The following is a 26,928-nucleotide window of genomic DNA, read 5'->3' as shown; positions in this document are numbered from 1 at the left end:
GAAAATTTGCCCATGGGTAGTAACTCCCAGCAAACAATTACATTGTTGGATTTAGTGTTCTACTTGCAGATGGGTGAAAAAATGCACTGGTTGATTGGTTGCTATGAGTTACTGCCCACAGTCAAATTTACCTGGTATTGATAATTTAGCCCCAAGTTTTGCACATTTTCAGGCAATATCTATCACAGAATGAATGATGATCAAGATACTTCTGACTGCAACAACACCCAAGCTACTTGATGTGTTTCATAACTCAGATTTCCATACCCTAAATGATTTAAAAAGTAATTAACAATAGGATTGTTTTGCCTTTTTAAAAATGTGAATTTTTATTTGAGGCTATCGGAGATGGCCTTTCCATAATTCGGAAGTTTCTGGATAATGGGTTTCTAACATGTGGAACACTGGGGCAGCTGGGACAGGTACAGGTTAGAGCAGGATTGACCAAGCATTTTCTAAGCATTAATTACCAAATGTAACCAGGCACTATGATGACATATTGTAACTTACTTTGTGCATTCTAAATTCAATTTTCTTAGTCCATGCTACATGGATTTTTGCAAATGTCTGGTGACTTCCACCTAAGCTCTACAAAGGGTCCCTTACCTTCTCTTCCTTTTTCATTTTATGATTTGCCATATTATTTTATATTTAAGCAATTTCCACTTTTGAAAGATATACTATAAACAATTGCAGAATACAGTATTAAGCCTACTGAAAGACTTGGTATAAATCAGTGGCAGCATGCTCTCTACATTTTATTCCAGAACTCTGTAATGTGGTACAATAACTACAGCACAAACTTCCACAGTGTGAGGATTACTGTATAAAGCCTGCACCGCAACAAGACAAAATGTTTCCTTTTGAATCAGGTAGAAATGCATACATTATCACATTAAGTTGCCATTTGATCACTACCACTAACTTGTCATCTGATCACTTTCATCAGCATAGCTGGGCCAATTTCTCCAGCGCTGAGAGACAGGTACAGTAAATTGCACCATTTACACAAACCTCCTCTCCTTAACTCATTGCGTAATGCTGCATTGGATAACTAATGGCTGAAGAAAACATCACTAAATCACCCATAGAAGCATGCATGAAACACAGAGCATTTTAATATACACACATAAATATTGTCCTTTACCAGCTGGAAAAAAGAATGTAGCAGCTTTTTACAATCACAGCCAAACGTCGGTGGGCTCCAAGATGCATTAAACAGAAGTAGACACATCATTTTAATAACATGATGGAAAATGCAATTTTACATAATACAACCCTTTAAGAGTTATATAGTATATAAAGAAAACAATAGGAAAGGCATCTATGACCTCTTAGCTGTACCAAGAAAGCTTTCCATGCCATATGTAAGCTCTTCACCATGCATATGGACCCAATGATCTCCATAATGATCATGAGTAATGCAGAGCACAATTTTTTCGGGGGGGGAGGTTATGGTGATAATATAGACTGTAATTCCTCTTGGAATTACTTACTATATTATTATCTAAGTGCTTATCATCTAAGCACTGTGTCACCATCTTACCCAGTTTTCCAGGTATCCCTTGGTAAAAATTACCCAACTTTATGATACTGTGAATGTGCCACCTGCCACTTGAAGACAGACTGTGTTTTTCTTAACACATTTTGCTATTAGATTCAGTAATGTACAAATGCTTGTACTATTACAGTGCTGTCCAAGTTCCGGTGCGCTAGAGTTTCTCTAGCATGCATAGTGGAGAGCCGCTATTAGAACTCAGTTTTGACCACTCCCTTTCTTAAACTGCACCCACTTCAAGCCACGCCCAGGTTATCACAATGGTGGTAGCAAAGAAAAAACCTTTGGTCCTCACTGCAGGGATATCAACCATCATTCCAGAGGCGGGCCAAGCCGACCGGTCACCCTAGGCAACCCGGTCGGCCAACTCCGCCCACCTCCCTGCCCCCCCCTCCCGAATGGCGCATGCGCGCCAAAGCACAGGAGGAGGTACAGGGGGGGCGGTGCGATTAGATCGGTCATTGCCTCCACCGCTAATGACAAGTGGAGGAGGCAATGACAAAGTAGCACTAGGGGTAGGCAGGAGAGGCTACAGCCTGGTGCCCCTCAATCATTGCGCCCTAGGCAGCTGCCTCTTCTGCCTACCCCTAGTTCCGTCCCTGCATCATTCATATGTGAAAGAATTATATTATGTAATAATAATCCACACCCTTAAATCTATATGCCTCCTCCTACCCTGTGGATAGCACAGCAACCCCCAGCACTACTAGGGACCATATAATGGCTATTTCCAACTGCTAACAAACTCCCAGAACAAACCCCTGCCAGGTTCACCTCCCACAGGCAGCATAGAGCAAGCAGAGTATGGCACACACAGGCAGATTAGGGCAGGCAGAGTATGGCACACACAGGCAGCATAGGGCAGGCATAGTATGGCACACACAGGCAGCATAGGGCAGGCAGAGTATGGCACACACAGGCAGCATAGGGCAGGCAGAGTATGGCACACACAGGCAGCATAGGGCAGGCAGAGTATGACACATACAGGCAGGGCAGGCAGAGTGTGGCACACACAGGCAGCATAGGGCAGGCAGAGTATGGCACACACAGGCAGCATAGGGCAGGCAGAGTATGGCACACACAGGCAGCATAGGGCAGGCAGAGCATGGCACACACAGGTAGCATAGGGCAGGCAGAGTATGGAACACAGGCTGCATAGGGCAGGCAGAGTATGGCACACACAGGCAGCATAGGGCAGGCAGAGTATGGCACACACATGCAGCATAGAGCAGGCATAGTATGGAACACACAGGCAGCATAGGGCAGGTATAGTATGACACATACAGGCAGGGTAGAGCAGGCAGAGTATGGCACACGCAGGAAGAATAGGGCAGGCAGAGTAGGGCACACAGGCAGCATAGTGCAAGCATAGTATGGCACATACAGGCAGCGTAGGGCAGGCAGAGTATGGCACACAGGCAGGCATAGAACAGGCAGAGCATGGCACACACAGGCATTATAGGGCAGGCAGAGTATGACACACACATGCAGCATAGGGCAGGCATAGTATGGCACACACAGGCAGCATAGAGCAGGCATAGTATGGCACATACAGGCAGGGTAGAGCAGGCAGAGTATGGCACACGCAGGAAGAATAGGGCAGGCAGAGTATGGCACACACAGGCAGCATAGGGCAGGCATAGTATGGGACATAAAGGCAGCATAGGGCAGGCAGAGTATGGCACACAGGCAGCATAGGGCAGGCATAGTATGGGACATACAGGCAGCATAGGGCAGGCAGAGTATGGCACACAGGCAGCATAGGGCAGGCAGAGTATGGCATACAGGCAGCATAGAACAGGCCGAGTATGGCACATACAGGCAGGGTAGGGCAGGCAGAGTATGGCACACAGGCAGCATAGTGCAGGCAGCGTATGGCACATACAGGCAGGGTAGGGCAGGCAAAGTATGGTACACACAGGCAGCATAGGGCAGGTAAAGTATGGCACACACAGGTAGCATAGGGCAGGCACAGAATGGCACATACAGGCAGGGTAGGGCAGGCATAGTATTGCACACACAGGCAGCATAGGGCAGGCAGAGTATGGCACACACAGGCAGGGTAGGGCAGGCATAGTATGGCACACACAGGCAGCATAGGGCAGGCATAGTATGGCACACAGGCTGCATAGGGCAGGCAGAGTATGGCACACAGGCAGCATAGGGCAGGTAGAGTATGGCACACAGGCAGCATATAACAGGCAGAGTATGGCACATACAGGCAGGGTAGGGCAGGCAGAGTATGGCACACAGGCAGCATAGTGCAGGCAGAGTATGGCACATACATGCAGGGTAGGGCAGGCAAAGTATAGCACACACAGGCAGCATAGGGAAGGTAAAGTATGGCACACACAGGCAGCATAGGGCAGGCATAGAATGGCACATACAGGCAGGGTAGGACAGGCATAGTATTGCACACACAGGCAGCATAGGGCAGGCAGAGTATGGCACATACAGGCAGGGTAGGGCAGGCAAAGTATGGCACACACAGGCAGCATAGGGCAGGTAGAGTATGGCACACAGGCAGGCATAGGGCAGGCAGAGTATGGCACACACAGGCAGCATAGGGCAGGCAGAGTATGGCACACACAGGCAGCATAGGGCAGGCAGAGTATGGCACACACATGCAGCATAGGACAGGCATAGTATGGCACACAAAGGCAGCATAGGGCAGGCATAGTATAGCACATACAGGCAGGGTAGGGCAGGCAGAGTATGACACATGCAGGAAGCATAGGGCAGGCAGAGTATGGCACACAGGCAGCATAGGGCAGGCATAGTATGGCACATACAGGCAGCGTAGGGCAGGCAGAGTATGGCACACAGGCAGCATAGTGCAGGCAGAGTATGGCACATACAGGCAGGGTGGGCATAGAATGGCACATACAGGCAGGGTAGGGCAGGCATAGTATGGCACACACAGGCAGCATAGGGCAGACAGAGTATGGCACACACAGGCAGCATAGGGCAGGCAGAGTATAGCACATACAGGCAGCATAGGGCAGGCAGAATATGGCACACACAGGCAGGGTAGGGCAGGCAGAGTATGGCACATACAGGCAGGGTAGGGCAGGCAGAATATGGCCCATACAGGCAGCATAGGGCAAGCAGATTATGGCATGCACACAGCCAGTACTCTGCCTGCCCCATGCTGCCTGTATATGCAAAACTCTGCCTGTCCTATGTTGCGTGTGGGAGGTGAACCTGGCAATGGTTTGTTCACCTGCTCCTACAGGTGTGAAGAGGGGAACAATGTGGGTGCTTCAGCCTGAGTCTAATGTGTGAACAGGGCAGGGGGTGAACAATAAAGGGATTAAAAGGTGTGAACAATACAGAGGGTTACATGTTTAAACAATACAGGGGGATTGCAGCCTGAATCTGAGGTGTGAACCATGCAGGGGGGCAGTTCATTTTAATATTGATACCATTTGAAGCTTACACAAAGCCATCAAAGCAGCCAGACATTGGTCATTTAGTCGTTCAGACAGGTTTGAAAATTTCAAGGATAAAATCTGTGCATGTATTGTGTACCTGATAATATCCTTAGGGGATCTACAATGCATTTCTGGGATGCCACTTTTGTACGAATGGTGTCTGCCAATTATTTTATGTTCAGAACATTCTCTGATTTGTTAATTTTAGAGCTTTATCCTACAATTTTGAATCGGAATGTTAGTTTTAGATTGTTGCATTTAAACAAACAATCGATATCGGAATGTTCATCAGAAGAAGTCTAAAATCTGAACATGTATGGCCAGCTTTAGTGAGCTTTTCATTTAGTTATCACAGATCCTGCATAGGATGGCTGGGTAAATTTAATTTAAGCTGAAGATATTGGGAGTCTTACTTCACATTTCCTAAAATAAAGCGAACATATTTGTTTTTCCTAGCTTAACCTACCCTGTAGGCCATTTGCTCTATGAAGTCAGTCTTTAAACATTAGTTAAAAAGGAACAGTTAATGCAACAGATTATAAATCAGTTCAGGAAACACATAACAGTAGCATTTTGTATTTTCCAGCATCCTTGGTAAGTCCAAGGTAAAATTCAAATGCAATTTTTCTTAGTAAAACTACATCTGACAAACACCAATTTTGAAAGAAGCATCAAACACACCTGACGAAGAGAGTCTGCTAAAACCCGGTCTTTATTTCTTCATTTTAAAAAGCAAGGTGCCTAACGCGTTTCGTGCGTTAAAGCACTTAATCATAGGATGGTCTATGATTAAGTGCTCAACTTAGTTGAGCGTTCATTTATAGATACATCTGACAAACACCATGTGCATAGCTTTGTGCTTGATTTCAGTATCAAAATAATAGGTTACAGTCCCCGTACAAGATCTGAACTAAAGTATGCTATACAACCAATATGATGCAATTTTAAATTACTTAAACTTATTTGTATGACTATTCTTCCTAATTAAGTGAAAGTGCATGCCAATTATCTATATCTTTTAATCAGTCGGGACCACTATGACTACTGTACAGTAACTCAGGCAAGATAATTTGTGTAGAGGGCAATTACTGGTAGTTGACTGCTGAGTTTAATTAATTACTATGACTCAATTTATGATAATCTAGACTGTATTCATATAGAAACATAAGTTCTGCACAAAAATAAATTGACTTTCTAAACAGCAAGACATGTGGAACCAAAGCAGCTGGGTGCTCGAGGCTCGTGCCAACTCCTTTCAGCTAAAAATGCTGCCGTAGATTTTTTGCAGAGAAACTGGCATGTGTTTCAGTACAGATCCAGATGACTGTTGTTTTGCACTTTGTTATTATGCTGGCATACATATTCTGCATATCAAAGATGTTTATTTTTTTGTAGAGTAGGAGTCAAAGCTCTAACCCTGTAAAAAATATTGGGTCTTGAGTCTTGGATTTTGAGAACAAATTTTACACAGGCAATGACTTCCAAATACATTTTGTCATCAGTGCTTCAAAGTATAAAATTGAATCATGATGTTCACAAAGCATAAATTTAACTTGAGTTCATTTTCAAAAATTATTTTAACAAGGGATACAATACAGGTTATTCATTGTGCATAAGGCATGGTGCAAACTGCAAAAAACAGGTGCAAACCATCATGTTTTTCATAGTCCCATGGGTGAGTGCCAATTGTATTCAACATTACCACCCTCATCTTGGAAGAATGCAAGCGACTTCCAGAGCAAACAAAGCAAAGAACCTGCAAAATACAGAAAGGCAGCACAGGTATAGGAAAGCAATAGTCACCTGAAATACTGATGCAGAATCTAATGCAATACCAGTTTTAAAGATTAATATGCTTTCTATTCATGTGGAAACTAAATCAATTACCTCTGTTTTAGTTTTATATGGGGAAACAAAATTGATTCTTAGGAGCTGTATAACTTTGGGAGTGATGGCAAAATTCCAGTGAGTTTACCTACAGTTGTTCATTACAAGTAAAAATACCTATCCTAAGAAAAAAGCTGTACAGCTCATGCAGTAAATACATAGAGGGAATAAACAGTGCCAGGTCAGGCCAGTCGGGTGCCCTAGGCAACACAGCCAGCCACCTTGCTCCATCCCCACTCCCTAGCACAAGCGTGCATGCACACACACAGTGTTGACAACGGGATAAGGGAGGAGAGGAGAACATGTGGCGGAAGAGAGCAGAGGAGCATGATGATGTGGGCAGGACTGGGAGCATCACTGGTTCTGGACCCCTTGGACTAGGGGAAGGGAGAAATGAGGTATGTGCCTAGCACCCCTCCAGCATTGCGCCCTAGCCATGTGTCTCTTTTGCCTACCCCTAGTTCCGGCCCTGGGAACAAACAACTAATAACACAACTATCTTCAAGAAAAAAAAACAGTATTTGTGCAAATTCTACTGGTAAAAGGAAATTAATCAAAAAAATGTAAATTATTTGGAGTCTATGGGAAATGGCCTTCCCGTAATTTGGAGCTTTCTGGATAATTGATTCAATACCTGCAGTGATTGTGGTAATAATATATACTTAAGAAAAAATAATATATTTAAGAAAATATAAAAAGAAAAAAATATATATTATATGTTCCTGACATTTGTTTCTTGGTAACATAGCATAGTAACATAGTAAGTTGGGTTGAAAAAAGACATACGTCCATCACATTCAACCATAATGCCTATATATAACCTGTCTAACTACTAGTTGATCCAGAGGAAGGCAAAAAACCCCACCTGAAGCCTCTCTAATTTGCCGCAGAGGGGAAAAAATTCCTTCCTGACTCCAAGATGGCAATCGGACCAGTCCCTGGATCAACTTGTACTAAGAGCTATCTCCCATAACCCTGTATTCCCTCACTTGTACTAAGAGCTATCTCCCATAACCCTGTATTCCCTCACTTGTACTGAGAGCTATCTCCCATACCCCTGTATTCCCTCACTTGTACTGAGAGCTATCTCCCATAACCCTGTATTCCCTCACTTGCTAAGAATCCATCCAGCTCCTTCTTAAAGCTATATAATGTATCAGCCAGCACGACTGATTCTGGGAGGGAATTCCACAACTTCACATATCTCACAGTAAAAAATCCTTTCCGAATATTTAAATGGAACCTCCCTTCTTCTAAACGGAGTGGATGCCCTCGTGTCCGTTGGAAGGACCTACTGGTAAATAAAACATTAGAAAGGTTATTATATGATCCCTTTATATATTTATACATAGTTATCATGTCACCTCTTAAGCGCCTCTTCTAGCAGTGGTTGCAGTATCATCCAAAACACAGACACACCCTCCTTTGTCTGCACCCAGACCTACATCTTGAGCCCTAAACTCATGAAACATTTTATTGTCTAATGGCTTCACTATATACTCTGCCTACACACTGACTTAAGGGAGGCACAAAGCTCTAATAGGATGGATTTGCAATAAATACAGTATTCAGGAATATGGTTGTGTGACCAAATTCACACCCAACACCAGACTGGTGACTGCAGTGAATGGAGGAGGATACTGACAGAATCCCTTTTTTGTAACAAAAAGAGTAAATATGATTTAAAGATTTTACCAACAAACTTTAGCAATGTAGCCCAAGAACTCCGGATACAGGCAGAAACTTTCTTTACTTTAAAATCTAATGTATCCAACTAACAATATTTTATAGTTTTACTGCATTCACATTATTTATTTAGGTACACTAGCTATTCTGACAAACCACAATATATACGTCTGCCAATTCCCCCACCAACAATGGAAGTCAGCGAAAATCAGTTGCATTTGCCCAGTCAACCCTCATCAAGCTTTCAAAATATATGAAGGTCATACAGCTATATAAAGGTACAAAATCACCCCTATGTTATTAGGAGTACAAACAAATTTTAAACCCCATTACTTATTTAATAAATGTTGCTCTATAAAGCATTTTCAGTTGTGGTTATGAATAACAAGCTGTCAGCCTGAATTGTCTAGAGATGTGCCACTTCCTGCTTAGCAAAATATCATGATGTTTTCAAGGCTGTAGTTTGAAAGATGGAATTTATAGTTATGTGCTGTCAGTTGTGATCCAGTAATGTCTAAAACTGACAGAACATTTTAGTCTGCCAAAGTAAAAAAAACCTTTCCCTGTTTGTCTGGCCATTACAATGATTCGTTAAAACTATGCTTCGTGTTACTTTGTAGAGAGTGCAAGAAGACCACAGGGCAGATAAATGAACATAAATGTAAAATTTTGCAAGTGCAGTTGCCAACCAATCTGAATTGCCTTGAAAGGAGAAGTAAACCCTAAAAATGAATATGGCTAGAAATGCTATCTTTTATATACTGTACTGACTGCACTAGCCTAAAGTTTCAGCATCTACATAGTAGTAATGATATATAGTAAGTGTTTACAGTTGTCATAGGAGGTTCCCATCTTGGATTCTGTTAGAATTGTCCGGGACAGTGTACATGCTTAGTGTGGTCTGAGCAGCTGCTGAGAAGCTGAGCTTAGGGGTTGTCGCAAATTATCAAGCTACAGGGATGATTATTAAATTCTGATGGAAATTGCACTGGTTTCAGATTTACCATGTAATGTGAGGCTGAATAATTATGCATGTTCAGTTAATCAGTAGAAAAGCTACTGGGGCATCTTCAGAGGCATACAAACATCAACCCTGATGCACTCAAAAACATTTAAACCTTGTGCCACGTTTTGCCCAAATAGGGCAGGAGCTTCCCAGGGGAAATAAACTAAAAATGCAAAGAAAAGACAAAAGAATTCCCTGAATTAAAGGAGCTGCACACAGCACAAGGCTAAATAAATTCCAAAAAAAGCCTTTATCAAATAATGTAGCAAAAAACTCCTAATAAAATACATAAAAGTATGTTAAATCAGATATAACAGTAATTACAATACCCAGCGCCAGATTTCATTTCCGGGGCGCCCCTAGGCCTCCCCCAGTCATCCACCCCCCACCTCGCGGGCGCACATACGCGAACAATCCACCCCCCCAAACTTTGCTGCCGCGAGTGCACATGCAAGCATTTAAACTTCCATACGGAGCAGAGGGGAGAAGTCACCATTACTCCATATTTGAGGTAAATTTCAACATTTTTGCCGCTCTAGGCCCGGCCTTTGTGGCCTCACCACAAATCTAGGCCTGACAATACCCACAAATAAGTTGTCCCCACATTTATACAATACATAGGCATACAAAGTTGTCAGACAGGACTTAGAACCTCAATAGAATCTCACCAACATCATTAGTCAGTAAACCAAGAGTCCATGAGTCCCATGTTGATTATCCCAATGCACATTTTGCCCTTTCAGTCATCATCAGGAGCATTTAAGAGGTGAATGGGCAGCATCTTCAGAGGCACAGATCTTCAAGGGCTGTGGTTGCCTTGGGCTGGTAGAGAAGCCCAAAACATAACATACAACAGCCTTAGTTAAGCTTTAGTTCTCCTTTAAATGTCTACTACATGTCAGAAAATGAAAGCATAGTACTTATTGGTCGCTAGTGGCAATGGCACTTGTGCAATTTAGCACTAATGTTTACAAAATATATCGGCCCCCAGATGACTGGCCTTCCTAATGCTTACAATAGCCTATTCCTTAAAACACTGTTTGATTAATGCTTTCCTCACCATTTCTACCACACTAAAAATAAGTGCTATTATTTAAATAGGCCCACCTTTTGTATAAAGACTATAAGCTTATGCTTTCGTACTCAATCCTACCACTACTAGGGTAGGTGCTGATCACAGTTTGATACCAGTTTTAATCTTAGCGGGAGTCTGTCAATGTATTAAAAGGTTTCTAAACAGCACAGAATGCAAGCAATGAGTAAAACCCATCTTATTTGAATGTAACAGAAGTAATTCTGGAAAAAAAGTTTTGTGTTTCTTCAAAGTTCTATTTTTTTATGAAATACGATCATGTTTACCCACCTGGTTTAGAAATGGTAATAAATAAGTCAATGGACAAAGAGATGACTGGCGCTGCACAGAAGTGGCTGCAGTATTGCAACATAATTTTGGAGGAATGCAGGTGTACCCACTACGTGGATCTTACCCTGGGTCCACCAGAACCATAAAGTAGCCCTTGTTGTAAGGCAGTAAGTGACCTGTACAGTAAAGTATTTATAGGTAAGCTATTAAAAATGATAGGCAACCCATGGGAAATATGGCAGGGAATCAATATAGGTGATAGGTAATGGAACTGGTGCCATATGGATTTTTACATTATATCTAGAAAAGTCTGCTTTGGCTATGGATTTTAAATGTATCCGACACCCAAGTTCATTTTATAAATAAAATTATGTTTTTCAGTCATTTGATATAGGTGGTAACATAGCGCATTCAGTTGTTCAGTTGGGGGCTGTCCAGGTTAAAGGTGTCTTACAGGGTGCCAGTTTGTGAAAAGTTATGGAATGTATGAAATGGCAATAAATAATCTTTTTTTTCCTTGGTTTTCTCTGTTTTTTTTCTAGAATATGAGTATAATCATTATGCTTTTGGAAAGAACACAATATTTTTATAGTAGGAGTGTTTTGAATATTCTTATTGTAGGAACATTATGTTCAGATTGAATCAGCTTGAAAGGGGCTATAGTGTCCCTCTTATAACTCTATTTTTCAGCAAATATGTGGGAGCAGAATTACCATAACTCTAATTAAAGATAAGTGGGAGTCAGAAGTTTTCTTATTTTCTTCTGACAGCCATTTGGTGTCTATAGTACTAAAGCCTTCTGAGATGTAATAATGGCAGTAATAGGCAGTAATAGGTAATTGGTATCGTGGAGATCACTGATTAAGGGATGAGCTGGGGTTGCACTGCCTCTAAAATTGACTTGTGCCAAGGAATCCACCTGAAAAAAGTATTTAGCCAGACTGGCTAGAGGAAATACAACCTTCACTTTTCAAACTGGTTTTATGATACTTAACCTTTCATATGATCCTTGAAGTTTATCAGTTTATCAGGAACAAGTGGAAAATCCAGGATATAAAAAGAGTTGGTAATTTGTCTTAATGTATTACATTATGCAATATTACTAAGTAGGCTCCTGTTATTTAAACCCAGGTAATCATGTCACATTCTTACAGGTCAGATATTGGGTTTATTTTGTCAAAAATGCCATTTTATTGGTTTAGAGGAATAACATGATCCTAATTGAAAATCATCTTGTCCTTCTATGCACAAGCACCTGCCTATGTTAAAAGACCACCTTGCTAGGTGTCTAATAGACCTATAAGTAATGTAAGGGGGTGTACAGGTATGGGATCCATTATCCGGAAACTCAATATCCATAAAGCTCCAAATTATGGAAAGCCTGTCTCCAATAGACTCCATTTTAATCAAATAATTCAGATTTTAAAAATTGATTTCCTTTTTCTCTTAAAAATAAAACAGTGCTTTGTATTTGATCCCAACTAAGATATAATTAATCCTTTCTGGATGCAAAACAATCCTATTGGGTTTAATTCATGTTTTATTGATTTTTTTAGTAGACTAAGGGGCACATTTACTAAGACACGAATTTCGAATCCAAATTGGAAAAATCCGATTGGAAAACGAACATTTTGTGACTTTTTCGTATTTTTTGCGATATTTTAAAAGGCACGACGTTTCGCGCAAGTTTTAACGCTACGGAAAAATCGCGACTTTGCGCAACTTTCGGATGGGCTACGAAAAACTCGCGTTTTTTCGCAAAAATCGTATTGGTAACGAAGAAGTCGCGATAATTTCCGAAAAAATCGCAAAATACCGATCATTATGAAAAAAACGCAATCGGACGCATTCGGCCCGTTTGTGGGTTAGTAAATGTGCCCCTTAAGGTATGAAGATCCAAATTACAGAAAGACCCCTTATCCGGAATACCCTTGGTCCCGAGCATTCTGGATAATGGGTCCTTTAACTGTATTATGCCTTATACTATTTAAATCCTATTGGACCATAATGGGTATGTCTGTTTGTCCCAGGTTTTCCTTTACTGTAGGTAATATACAGTATATTGATGTTAAAAAGTTTTGGAAAGAAGAAGAGGCCTTCTCAGCAATTCTCCCATTTTTATTCATCAGGCAATTATGACAAATGAATCTACTCTAACTCCACTGTACTGAAAAAAAATGGTACTATTTACTTTTCCAAAATCAGCATAAACCACATAAACTCTTGCAACCAGAACCATCTGTTTGCCATTGGTTTCTTTGGCAATAAATAAGTAGCTGCAATGTTAAATATCTACACCAGTCTGCTGTCATAGGCATAGTTAACCCACTCAACCATTTCACGCCTGCAGAAGTCTCAGTTTCTGAGCATCTGGTCATCATTATATCAGAATGGAAGCTCTAACAATCCTGCTGTTGATAATTTACTAAAACTAAAAATTCAGAGACATAATACTAAGGTAGAAATAGAGAAGTTGGTAATTAAAGCTTAAGAACTAAACCAAGTTATACTATATCATCCTTAATTTATGTTTAAAAATTATTTTTACGTGTTTATATTATTAAAGGAGCGTTTAGTACAGAGAAAGGGATATAGAGTTCAAGTAATATTGAGATTGTTTTTATTTTTTTGTGTACATTACAATTTTAATGCTGGGTTTATAGTAAAATCTCTAATTTGATTTTGTGGTAAGGATAATGGAGAAATATTTCATGAGGAGCTTACCTTGAAATTGTGAACACTGTATAATATTGTGTGCATACAGTATTAGGACTTCCTCCAGTAATTGCATTATTCCAAATGTACCTGTCACTGTGTCAACTTACAGTTAATAGTATGTGAACTTTAAGCAAACATTATTCTACTCACTCTATGTAATCTGGATCACTTCTTAGGGCTCTATAGCCCTACCTCTACAGTCATGCTTCCACCATCCAGGATCAGCCCTCCCTTATGATTTGTACTCCATCCCCTGTCGGCCATCTTGCATTAGCCACCCTAACACTAATTCATATAAAAATAATCCTTTATTAAACAGTCAGAACATTAGCGATTGGCCTGGCACGGATTGTGCCAAGAAGTGATTGCTACAGTTGGAGCACTGCCAAGGATTGGTATGCACCCTTTTTGGCTGGTTTCTTCCCTGACTCAAACTGAGAAAATAAAAGGGGTAAGTTTGGGCATAATAATTTTGCACCCTGTTACCTAGAAACTCCTACCCTTGTGCAGTTTTAGGGTTAGATTTAGGAAAAGCATTATGGTGCGGAGGAGGACTGAGATTGCTTACCCCTGAACAGTAATTTTTTTTTAAAAGAAGAATACCAACCCAGGCCAGCAGGTAAGTGACTAAAATCAGTGTGATGTGTAAAAAAGAATGTTGGTACACCCCCATTGATTTTACCTTTTCTTCTTGTTTAAAAGTGGTAAAGGTCAGAATAAGTCAGGTTTTGTGCATACATTAGAAATCTGACTAAGCACTGCTGCCAGAGGAAGGATCTATTTTAGAAGTTATAATGAGAAAGGATCATGGTTTAACACTAAAGATTTTAAGCAGAGAACTAACACACAGTACTTTTTAATACACAAGCAGTAGATTAAAGGTAAATGGATTTTGGAAAGGAAGGCTGGAGGCCACACAAATCTCCAAAACATCTTTAAACTCAATGTTTTATGACTGTAGCCTTGTAGTGCATTAACATGAAATGTGCAGTAAAAAGTGATGCCTATTAATTAAGAGATAAAAAACAAGACAGACTGCAAAAGATAAAGCAGCCAGCAAATATATAAAACATGAAAAAAGTTCCAAAAGCATGCGAAAAAATCTCTCAGTAGACAGAATGTAAAGTTTAGGCAAAGCTAACACAATGAAAAAGTTAAAAGATCTATTTCAGAGGAAAAAGCAAGAAAGGCTTATATTCCTTTTGGAAAATAATAGTTTTATACAAGAATCATAGCTGACAATGTTTCAGGGGAAATAACACTCCTACTGACAAGAAAAACATTATTTTATGAGCCCACAGAAGTTATTAAACCTTGAATATAGCAATAAAACCATTATTGAACTGCAGTTAAATGTAGTTTCTTTTTACCTGCATGTATTAATAGCTCACAAAGAAATCTTAATTCACACTGGGGGATTTCTTATGACATTCTGCATTGGTAATGTCATTTAATGCAGCTAAAAGACCAAGGCACCAGATAGTTACATAGTTACATAGTTACATAGTTACATAGGGTTGAAAAAAGACCAGTGTCCATCAAGTTCAACCCATCCAAGTAAACCCAGCACACTTAACCCACACCTACCAATCTATACACTCACATACATACACTATATATACAACCACTAGTACTAACTGTAGATATTAGTATCACAATAGCCTTGGATATTCTGATTGATCAAGAACTCATCCAGGCCCCTCTTAAAGGCATTAACAGAATCTGCCATTACCACATCACTAGGAAGGGCATTCCATAACCTCACTGCCCTCACCGTGAAAAACCACCTACGCTGCTTCAAATGGAAGCTCTGTTCCTCTAATCTAAAGGGGTGACCTCTGGTGCGCTGATTGTTTTTATGGGAAAAAAGAACATCCCCCAACTGCCTATAATCCCCTCTAATGTACTTGTACAGAGTAATCATGTCCCCTCGCAAGCGCCTCTTTTCCAGAGAAAACAACAAGAGATGTGGTGGGTTTACAAAAATGTATAAATATTAATGGCAAAAAGGAAAGCTGTGAGAGTTCACCACTAAATATATTTGTATATCTATTTAGGGCATGGGAGCAATGAAGGTATGACCACATATCTCAGAGTGAATAAAACTGATTTCTGAACTCATACATATCAATACATTATTGCATATCATGGCATTCTGTGCTTAAAGCTACTTACTGCCCATTTTCATGTCTCAATTTCCCTTTGATCTTTTTCATAAGGGCGAAAGCAGAAAATCTATACTAGTGTGTCTAAATTATGTTACACACTTTCATTGCTTCATTGCTTCATTGTTTATCATTGAGTACAACTTTCCTTTTTCCTATAAGTTTATACAGAAGAAGTGGCCATCTTGATACAGCTTCTATCATTCCCAACAGGAAATGTTTGGAGTTCCCAAAAAGAAGCACTGCACACCATTGTAGTACCCAATATTAAAGTGGTGGTTCATCTTTAAGTTAACTTTTAGTATGTTATATAATTACCAATGCTAAGCAACTTTTCATTTGGCCTTTATTATTTTTTTTTTTTATAATTTTTGAATTATGTGCTTTCTTCTTTTAACTCATTGCAGCTTTTAAGTAGGGGTCAGTGACCCCAGCAGTCAAAAAAACTAGCTTTGTTGTTGTTACATTTTATAACTTATTTTTCTATTCAGGTCCTCTCCAATTCATATATCACTCTCTTATTTAAACCGCTCTCTGGTTGCTAAGGTAATTTGCACCCTAGCATACAGATAGGTTTTGAAACTCCAAATTGGAGATCTGCTGAACAAAAGTGAAATAACTAAGAAACTACAAATAATAAAAAATGAAGGTCGGTTGCAAATTGTAGTAGTGATGCTCCAAGCAAAGGTTTCTAACCAAGACAATGTTAACAAAGGTAAACTAATGCCAGGGATTATAGTATGAGCTATTAAAGCAATATTTATTAGAGATGTAGCGAACTGTTCGCCGGAGAACTAATTCGCACGAAAATCGGGTGTTCGCAAGTTCGCGAACTTTTAGCGAAGTTCGCAATTTTGGGTTCGCCTTAGCTGGAGCCAAATTTTGACCTCTCACCCCAGAGCCACCATATACATGGCAGCCAATCAGGCAGCTCTCCCTCCTGGACCACCCCCGGACCACTCCCTTCCATATATAAACCAAAGCCCAGCAGCCATTTTACATTCTGCCTGTGTGTGCTTGTTGAGTTAGCATAGGGAGAGAGCTGTGCAGGGGTTTGAGGGACAGTTTAGGTAGCTTTGCTGACTAGTAATCTACTTTCTACTGCTCTGTATGTAGCTGCTGTGGGCAGCTGTCCTGCTGATCTCATCTGCTGTAACCCAATAGTCCTTGTAAAAGCAGTTTATTACACAAGTTTAGAAATGTAGTGTGATTTCTGCCCTTTACAGCACAAAACGCAACGCTGTGTCAAGAATGCATTTTTCAGAGAAATTTTTGCCCTTGATCCCACTCCTGCATGCCACTGTCCAGGTCGTGGCACCCTTTAAACAACTTTAAAAATCAGTTTTCTGGCCAGAAATGGTTTTTCTAGGTTTTAAAGTTCGCCTTCCCATTGAAGTCTATGGGGTTCGCAAAGTTCGCAAAAGTTCGCACTTTTTGGCAGAAGTTCGCGAACGGGTTCGCGAACTTTTTTTGTGAGGTTCGCTACATCTCTAATATTTATTAATACAATGTCTTCCAAGCTCAAGAGTATATCCTATAGTGAGAATCCTGCCTGCCTTAGATTAAATTGACTGGCTGTTCTTTGCTTGTACAGTTGTCGTTGAAACTCAAAAGCATTTTTTCTAATACAGAAACTCAAACAGCATTATAAAAACTGCTTCTGATATTTCATTGCCTTAACAACAATTTCCCATGCTCACAAAATAGCAAGTAGGCCTCGATTTACTGCTATCATGAGTCAAATTCTCAATGAAATATGTGGATTCTGTAACATGTGATATGTTTAAATGTCAAGGATAAAGGTTGCTAAGGCTAATCGCATCTACATTAAATGACTGGCTAATATGGTGCACTAAGATCTGCTACATACGCATATTCCTAACAGGTACTGCTTTCTACTTAAAAACATTCTTATTTAGCATAATAGAATGCTGGTGCAAATTGTGTTTCATTCTTCTAGTATACACAAGTAATCGGTTACGCACACTGTAGTCCACCAAATCCTTTATGTGTGTATGTATATATATAGAGAGAGAGAGCATTAGAGAGTGTCAGCACTCATAGGATTTCAGCAACCATTTTAAGGACAACAAATCATAAATAGATGCAAGAAGGTGAGATTTATTAGTCCTACGTTTCAGTTCCCTACTGGAACCTTCGTCAGGGAAGCAAGAGGGTGTACAAAGAAGTGTTTAAATACATACATTGGCGCCAAAAGTGTTGCTAGGCAACTGCAGAGTAAACAACTTTTGGGGCTAATGTATGTATTTAAACACTGATTTGTACACTGAAATCATGTGAGTGCCGACAGTTACCCTAGCTCTGGCACCCAGGTATCGCTAAAGTTATATGACACTCTAGTATCAAGTCTGGACTGTGAAATAAAATAGGGCCTAGCATTTCAATAACTGTCAGTGGCATCTTAGAGCAGCCCCTTTGGCATTTGCCAGAATCCACAGATTGCCAATCCAGGCTGTATAGTATTACAACAAACAAATCATAGAATTGAAAGCCCCATTCATAACAGTTCTTTTAAATCCTTCTAAAGCCATATTTAAAGTCTTCTGTATTCATTTGCTTAAACCATGGGCATGTAATCCACAAGAGATGTGTACCTGTGACTTTATTTTCCCAAACAGTCCCAAAGTCTTGTTACCTGTAATTCATGTCCATTAAAACAGGACAGAAGAATTACCAGCCATGCCAACGAGGACAATCTGCACGACCTTTAGAGATGAAAAATTGTTTCTTCAGAAAAATGTAAAAACAATTAAAATGAGCTCATAGAAGTAGAAATAAAATGTAATTTCGGATTCTTCTGAAAAAGTATAAATACGATTAACTTGTAAAGCTATGCTCAGCTTTAGGCCAGTTCAAAGTATTGTTATCAACTGTTGCATATAGCAATGTCACAGATAATTCCCATAATATTCATTCTATTACATTTCACACTTTGTTTTAGTTACAGTTAAGAGAAAAGTAAATTGTTTCTTTTTATTTAAAGGAACTCTCTATCATGAACAATATAGGTCTCTATAAAAATATATAACATAAACAGCTCACATGTAAAACTCTGCTTCAAAATAAACCATTTTCATTAGAGTGGTCATCGATATGTTTAGCAATACTGAGAATTCTGAATTCTGCATACCACTGGTCTAATAGGAAAACTAAGCCATTGCTCAAAAAGAACCACATCTACAGTTTGTCAAAAGGCACAAGAATTGTCCAGTTTTGTACTGATTGGCCCAGCCCAAACCAAATGGCCCAGCCAGCCCCAGCACTGATTGGCCAGCCTACCCCCAACCCAGATTGGCCCAGCCTGCCCCCAACAGAGAACAGAATGGAAAAAACAAGGCAGAGGTAAGAAAAAGTGTTGGGCAGAATAATATGAATGGAACAGTGAAGAGCCTGGGAAAAACAAACAAACAAAAGACAAATATGCAGAGAAAACCAAAGAAGTGAGGAAAGGTGGGTGATGCACTGGTAGAGGTGAGAGTGTGGGTGAAATAGATAGGAGAAATACATAAGAGCTGAAATTCTGAAAGAAGAAAAGAAATAGTGGAAGAAAGCAGGACATCAGGAAGTAGAAATCAGAGAACAGCAAAAACAATAAGAGAAAGTGAGCAGAAATTTGCACTTGGTTGCTTTTGTACATAGCAAGGCAGCAGTGGCGAGGCAGTATAAGTCTACATTTTTTATCATCTGGCAATATTGTGCTGTCGAAGGAATAAGAGCATTTCAGTGAGAGCAGTTTGAGTTTCTTGTCTTAGGGATATTGGCTGATGAGATTTGTTACATGCGAGCGACAGATCTTCTGAAAATACCACTCCCTTCACTAACATTGACATCGCAGCATATAAAAAAACCTTACTTGTTGCAATCCAAAATAATTGCTGAAAAATGTGTAAGAAGGGAGAGGTATTTTCATGAGATTTTTTGCCTGTGTAAAGAAGAGTTCCTCCAGTCTCCTCTTGTACCATAACCATTAGCACTGCTGTTGTCACATCTTCCTCTTGTTGGTTGGTTACTTGCCGCCCGCGCTATTTTTTTTTATGCCACCGCAGCTTTTTGTTGACGCAACAGCGCCCTTTTTTCTGCAGCCAATTTTCACAGCAGTTTGGCAAAACAATTCGCCAACGCCAAAGTGCGGAAATTCGCTGCAAATCCATGCCTGCCAAAAAAAATCGCTCATTATCAGGGAAGCTAAAAAACAAATGGGAATGCCAGAAAAGGTAGGAAAAGGTAGGCACTAACAGATCATAAAAAATACTAATAACATCTGTGTATGCCAAGAGGCACATGGACACCAAATATCTTTATAGTTAATCTTCATGTCTCAGGATGCCACAAATATTTCATAAAGGAGGAAGCAGTGAGTGGCATCAAATGGGATGCTCTGGGACAGGAGGATGGAAAGATTCTTACTGAAAAGTCCCTTAATTCCCTTTGATCTCCTGCACTGACTGCTAAAAAAGATACAATGTTTCTCAAACTTAATTAAATAAGTAGCTTTTGGACACACCTGTACTTACATACAATTGTAACTAATAAGCTAAACGGGTCTCTTGGGGAAACTGAAACTTGCAGCTTAAAGGGCAATTTCACCTTTTTAGCAAAACTGTGATAACACTTAAAACAAGACCCCAAAACTCCCAAAATTGTGTTCCAACTTTAAATAACCTGGCAAATTTTGTAAAATGGGAGTGGTATTTAGGGGGCGTGGTCACAAAAATGGGTGTGGGTGTTGTCCCTCTTTACATTTTTCAAATGTTGGGAGGTATGTAATTGCTAATTGAAAGAAGCAGCAGTTATTGCCCTTATAAGCTTGGAGTTTACAGTGTTGGGAACTGTGTGTCTAATTTATTATTATGAAAAGTATGGATGATACAAATGTCCAATGCAAAAAGTCAGCAAAAAGAATTGCTTAGTTCCTATGTTTCATTCTGTGCATACAGAGTTGCATTAAGGGATTTCTGTGTTGGCCTTCAATACATTTTTATTTTAAATTAGAAGTGCAACCTCATACAGGCTTTGAAATGTTTACAAATTATTTTCTGATACCATAAGAATGCAGATCATTTACAAAAGGCTATGAATATAACCAAAGCCATTTTCAAGTATCTTGCCTTTTATCATGTTACAGAAAATCTTTATGCTTCTATAAAGACAGTCTCCTGTTGAGACAAAGTAATTTCTACTGCAGGCTTGTAAATTCACTAAACAATAAAATCTAAAATCTTATATAACACTGCTAACACATTTGCTACACAGTCATAAGAAATTTCAGGTGTAGCACCTCTACCCTGGGGCTACTCAAACCAACTAATTTGAGCACTTATCTGCCAGCTTCTACAGTGATATTGGGAAAGACAGAAGCCCAGCATGTGTTGCCTCTGCTCTTGGCAGCTCCAACAAAGAGCAGAATGTCTGCCTAAGGAGTAACCTAAACAGAAAATACAGTACAAAATCCTATTATAATATACAAAAGTCCAAAATAATGTACCCCTTATTGTAGAATATCAGCATATAAGAAATCACCTTGGAGTTCCAGGACTATATAAGGACTATATAAAAGCACTTGCACTTCGGCCTTATGCCTTTAAATGGTCATGGAAAGCCGTCATAATATTCTTACACTTTACAAAAGAATATATTATTATTATTTATTATGAAAGGGTCTATGATTACTTATATAACTTTTATAAAAAAAGAAAATGTTACGTACGCTAATAAGGTAATAAAGGGATAATTTACTATCCTCAAGTGCAGCTGAAGTTCCTCATATGAATAATGAGAAGTGTGCCTAAGGGTCCATAAAGCTTAAGGGTTCCCACTGTGTCCTGTGTCAATTCAAACAGCAAATTTGTGTCTGAAGAATCAGGTGGAGACATAATATTGCTGCAGTGCAATTGCGGCCAATTCGTGTTGAAGTGTAGTTGCAACAATGCAACTGCATAAGGCAAATCACCACTTTGCAGCTGCAATTATGCTGGAATTGTGAGGAAAAAGCTGCATTGTAGGGAAAAAGTACACACCCAAATTTGCACTTTGCACACTACACTTGCAAATGAGCCCTTAAGTATCACAGTCCATGCATGCTTCTGCCACCGTATTTCATTGTAAATCAACATCAATATGGTCAACAATATTGAGAATTTTGCATATCACTGACCTGATTGGAAGGGCAACAAAATTAAGCCATTACTTAAAAAGAACCATGTAAATGCACATCTACATTTTGTCAAAGGGCACGAGTGGTCCAGTTTTGATATAGGAAAAGGTTTTATGGTCATATGAGAGCAAAATAAAGTATTCTGGCCAAAGTTTAAAGCATTATGTGAGACACAAATGTAACCTAGCCCCAACTCCAAAATATACCATCCTTATATGTACAGTTCCGATAGTATCATGCTGTGTGGCAGGGCCAGAACTAGGGGTAGGCAGAAGAGGCACATCCGTGATCCATGAGAATCATTGAATGCCAGCATTTGATGAGCAGGGGTCTGTGGTTTTCATCCCTCACCCCCTACCTGGGGGTGTGCAATCGCAGGCAGTTTGCCTTGGGTGTCATTCCACCCAGCCTAAAGGTTTAACATAATAATTGACATACTTGTAGTAATAATCAAGTACTTCAAATTGTCACAGGGGGTGATCATACAAGATTCTGTTGGAAGTTTCTGTGACACTAACATACTCAATGTGCTCTTGTTGTCACAAATTATCAAGCAGAATGTAAGGTTTTTCTGTCATAGAAGCTAACGCTACAGGGCTGATGATTAATTTCTGATTGCCCAATTGCACTGGTTTCAGAGCTGCCATGCACCTATTAATCTGTATTATTTGCTAATCAGCCTTATATTTTGACATTTATATTCTATATATATATATACAGGTATGGGACCCATTATTCAGAATGCTCAGGACCTGGGGTTTTCCAGATAAGGGATTTTTCCATAATTTGGATCTCCATTCCTTAAAGGACAATAAAAGACAATGAAACATATAAATTAAAAGTAAGTCTAAAGGCATTCTTTTTAAGGACTTACCGCATATCTAAATTCCCAGATCCCTGCTTGCTTCTCTGAGATATAATGCTGGCAGCCTACAGCAGTGTGAAGACTACAATGACATCACTGAAATCTCTCTTCCCTTCCTGTAGGTGCCAGCGGCAGCCTTCCTATTCTCTGAGCATGTGTGTAACTTGATCCTGTCTCCTGTTCTGAGCTACACATGCCCACCAGCCAATCAGAAGCGGATCTGGCAGAGGGGAGGGGGGAGGGAATGAAACACATGTGCAGTATGAAGTAAGGAGGGAAAGGAAGGGAGAATACCATTTTAGAGATGGCTGCCTGTTCTAGAAAATGTGAAGTAAGTGTGACTGAGTAAATATTTGATTAGGTGAGCCAAAAGTGTGGTGTTTTTACTAAACAAAAGGAGGACTATTGGGCAGTATGCTTTTTAAATTTTGACTTACATTCTCCTTTAAGTCTACTAAAAGATTATTTAAGCATTAAATAAACCCAATAGGAGTATTTTGCTTCCAAAAAAGATTAATTGTATCTTAGTTGGCATCAAGTAGAAGGTATTGTTTTATTATAACAGACAAAAAGGAAATCATTTTTAAAAATTGGAATTATTTGCTGGAGTTTAGGGGAGATGGCCTTCCCGTAATTCAGAACTTTCTGGATAATGGGTTTCCAGAAAACAGATCCCATACCTGTACATTATAGCACAGAGCATGTGCAATAAATCAGCAGAAAAGAAGATGGGGAGCTACTGGGGGAATCTTCGGTGGCACAGATCTTCCTTGCTAAAGAGCTGTGGTTGCCTCGGGCTGGTAAAGAACCCCAAAACATAATGTACATTTATTTAGTTAAGATTTCGTTCTCCTTTAAAACAGAAGGAAGCATCACTAATATAAAATTAAGGAAAATACTGTAAATTTTATACCATGTCCTAGTCAAGATCAACCTTGAGGTTCTCATTTTTTATTGTGTTATTGCTAATGTTTCTATTCAGACCCTTTCATATTCATTTTTCATTCTGAATTTGAAATTGTTGGTTGCTAGGTTTCAATGCTTTGAAAAATATATCACAGAGAACAAAATTTCAGTGAAGAATATATATATATATATATATATATATATACACACGGATGCAGCCAGTTAACTGGAAGATATCTTTCCAGTAAACGCAGGGAAAAAATACCAAAATTTAACAGGAGGTGGTCTATGGCATTTTCTTATATGTTTTGCTGGCAAGTCTTTGCACTCTAGCACCATCTGAAGGCTTTTGACACATGAAATTACAAAAAAATGAATGATCATGTAGCTTTTTTTAACACTATAAACATGTCACAGTAATGCTACTGACATATCATATTTATTATCAAACAATAAAATTAGAATACACTACCTTCCCAATTATTTGTGGGGTTAATCTTTCTGTTCCTGATGAAAACACAGATGATGGTTGCCTTCTGCATGGTTCTTTCATTTTATCTCTGATCTAAACACACAGTTCAATAAATAGTTAAAAGGACAGTAAAACAAAATACTGAAAAGCTTCCATACTCATTTCAATATAATGTAGTTACCCTGTTATTGTAAAAAATGTGTAGTTGCTTCAGATGATCTAAAATCATTTATATATCATATATCTTTGGTCGCAATGAAGGCATTATTTGCTTTTTGCACGCATGCCATATTAGCCATACACACCATTACGTTCGTAAAACTACTTTTTTTTTTACCATTTCCCTGCAAACTGGAGGCTGCATCACTCTAGGGTCAACACATACTTGAATAAATCACACTGCAAAGTCCATATTGTGTTGCCAAAAGCTCATGAACTGTACTTTTCTATAATTACCGCCTGCTCCAAGTAGGTGTTAATTTTCACATAGACTAATGCGATATTTAGCGGGTCTAAGTGTTTGTGAATCATGCTTTAGTATTATTTCTGCGCGCTAATTAACGCAATGCGGTAAAATTAACGCATGTGGTTGCGTGCTAATTAACCCACGCAATATGTGACTTACGCATGTGATAATACTTTAGCGAATTGCACAATTTTTTCGCGTCTTTTTTAACGCAAAAAAACATGCAATAAGCGTTATCGCACTTTAGTGAATCAACACTATATTTCCATACCAGTTAACAGAACAGATTTACAATGTAATGATTTCAATACTTCAAAGGGGTCTTTTTCTATACTCTGGGGTGGAAGTGCTAGACTGCTAAAGGGTGCAATTGTATGTCGATTAGTGGTCACTTAACAAGTACCCCACAGTTAACTGCTCCCAGCACAGATTTCAATCCGGTGCAAGAATCAGAATGCAACATCTGGAGACACCAACTGAACTGCAAGTTAAGGGGTCAGTGGGGGGCTGCCTTTATGCACCAGCAGTTTGCAAAGTGCAAAAAAATGCTTGATTGCAGCTTTTTTGGCATTTTTCACCAGGGCCAGAACTAAGGGTAGGCACAAGAGGCACAGGCCTAGGGTGTAATGTTGGATGGCCACTAGACACATAACCCTTTGTTCTGCCTACCCATAGCTCAGGGTCCTGTAGCATCTGGATTTGCAGGCCCTACCCAGCACCCTCAAATACTGTATACAAGTATATTTTAAAATGTATTTTAGAGTTTTTTAGGCACTACAAATACCTATTCTATAGATCTTACTCTCAGTTTGATTTATAATTTATTATAATATACATACTATGATGTATTCCTAAGGATCTCTAATCAGTGGCGTAAGTTGATAGGCAGAGGGGAATGACTACTATACAGAAGACCATGTGGTCCGGGCAACCCTGTCTGTATTATGTTAGAAATTTCTATTCCTGAGAAAAGGTGGGAGAAGCAGTTCCATGAGTACAATTATTTTTTCCCAAAATGTTATGGAAAGCCTTCCTGTTTTGGTTGTTATGATTTGCAGTATTTCATATTAATAACTCTCTCTCTAGATCTTTGCAGAACATTGCTGTCTTTCTGCCATTGATCTCTTCAGTATAGTCCCTAAAATCAGACATTTTATTTCTGTAGATCTTTTGGTTACACCATTACCAACCACAATGTATTTTGTACACTGTCCTTGTGACCTTGGGTAAGTCAGTTAATGTATCTGTGCCTTAGACAATTATTGTGTATTAATTTTAGGCAGGGAAATTATTTGACGTTCCCAACTGAGGGGAAGCAGATAGAGTATAGCTATATAGATATCGTTTGCACTACTGGTCTAAATTGGCTAGGGAACATATTTTTCCCTGAAGGATTTCTAGAATTATTCATGCAGGTTCCGAGTAATATAATTGAAGGTGGTAGAAACAGGAATAAATTCTGCACCCCCCATAATGAATATGCAATATTTTAAAGGAGAAGGAAAGGTAAAAGTTAAATAAGCTTTATCAAAAAGGTAAATGCAAATATAGCCATAAATACTTACAGGACTGCTGCCCTGAGTCCTTAGTGAAAAGAAACACCACACTTCTTTTCTTCTGTTCTGTATACATGATTTTCTGTGTCAGACATAGGTGTTCCTCCTCCTGCCCCCTACCTGCCCCATACCTTGAGCATCATTTAGAGGCATAAGATCCAGAGCGGCAGGTGGTGCAGCCAACATTAAGGCCCTGTCCTTACCACCTGAGAACTGGTGAGTGAAAGCAGGGTTGGACTGGACCCTTGCCGAACCCTTGCCGGCGCTCCCCCTGCCTGACCGTTCCTCACCTGACGCGTTAAACTTACACACGCTCAGGAGAGGACGTCAGGTGAGGGACCCTGCGGGGGGGGTGTGGCACAGCAAGAAGTTGCGGCGGGGAGGGGGTGAGTGGCCTAGGGGTACACCATCTCTAATTCAGGTGCTGGCCCCCAGGGTTACAAGTGACTCATTTTACATTAAGACCTGGTTCCTGAAGAGATGATAAGCCTTTCTACATTATTAAATTTTGGAACATGCACAACTGCAAGTTATTAAATCAGCACTAGGCTTCAGTTTGGGCAGATTAATAATACATTAGTTTAGAAGAAAGAAATGATGTGCAGTGCAACTGCAAATTAGTCTTGGGAGTAATAGAAACTAATATCCCATGTCAATCTGAAAATTCTAAA

General features: G+C 39.7%; 1 protein-coding gene across 2 annotated transcripts in view; it reads right to left on the bottom strand.

Moving 5' to 3' along the window:
* Positions 1-26,928, bottom strand: part of stpg2 (sperm-tail PG-rich repeat containing 2) — a 288,336-nt gene that overhangs the window by 161,247 nt on the left and 100,161 nt on the right. For both annotated transcript variants that reach the window (XM_031903151.1, XM_002936738.5), the window contains exon 11: positions 24,236-24,328. In XM_031903151.1, coding sequence (XP_031759011.1) covers positions 24,236-24,328 — 93 coding nt within the window. The remainder of the gene's footprint in view (positions 1-24,235; positions 24,329-26,928) is intronic.

The sequence above is a fragment of the Xenopus tropicalis genome, chromosome 1 (genome assembly GCF_000004195.4).
Source record: "Xenopus tropicalis strain Nigerian chromosome 1, UCB_Xtro_10.0, whole genome shotgun sequence".
NCBI classification, from domain to species: Eukaryota; Metazoa; Chordata; class Amphibia; order Anura; family Pipidae; genus Xenopus; species Xenopus tropicalis.
The sequence above is the reverse complement of the archived record's forward strand: the minus strand, read 5'-3'. Positions and strand labels throughout refer to the sequence as shown.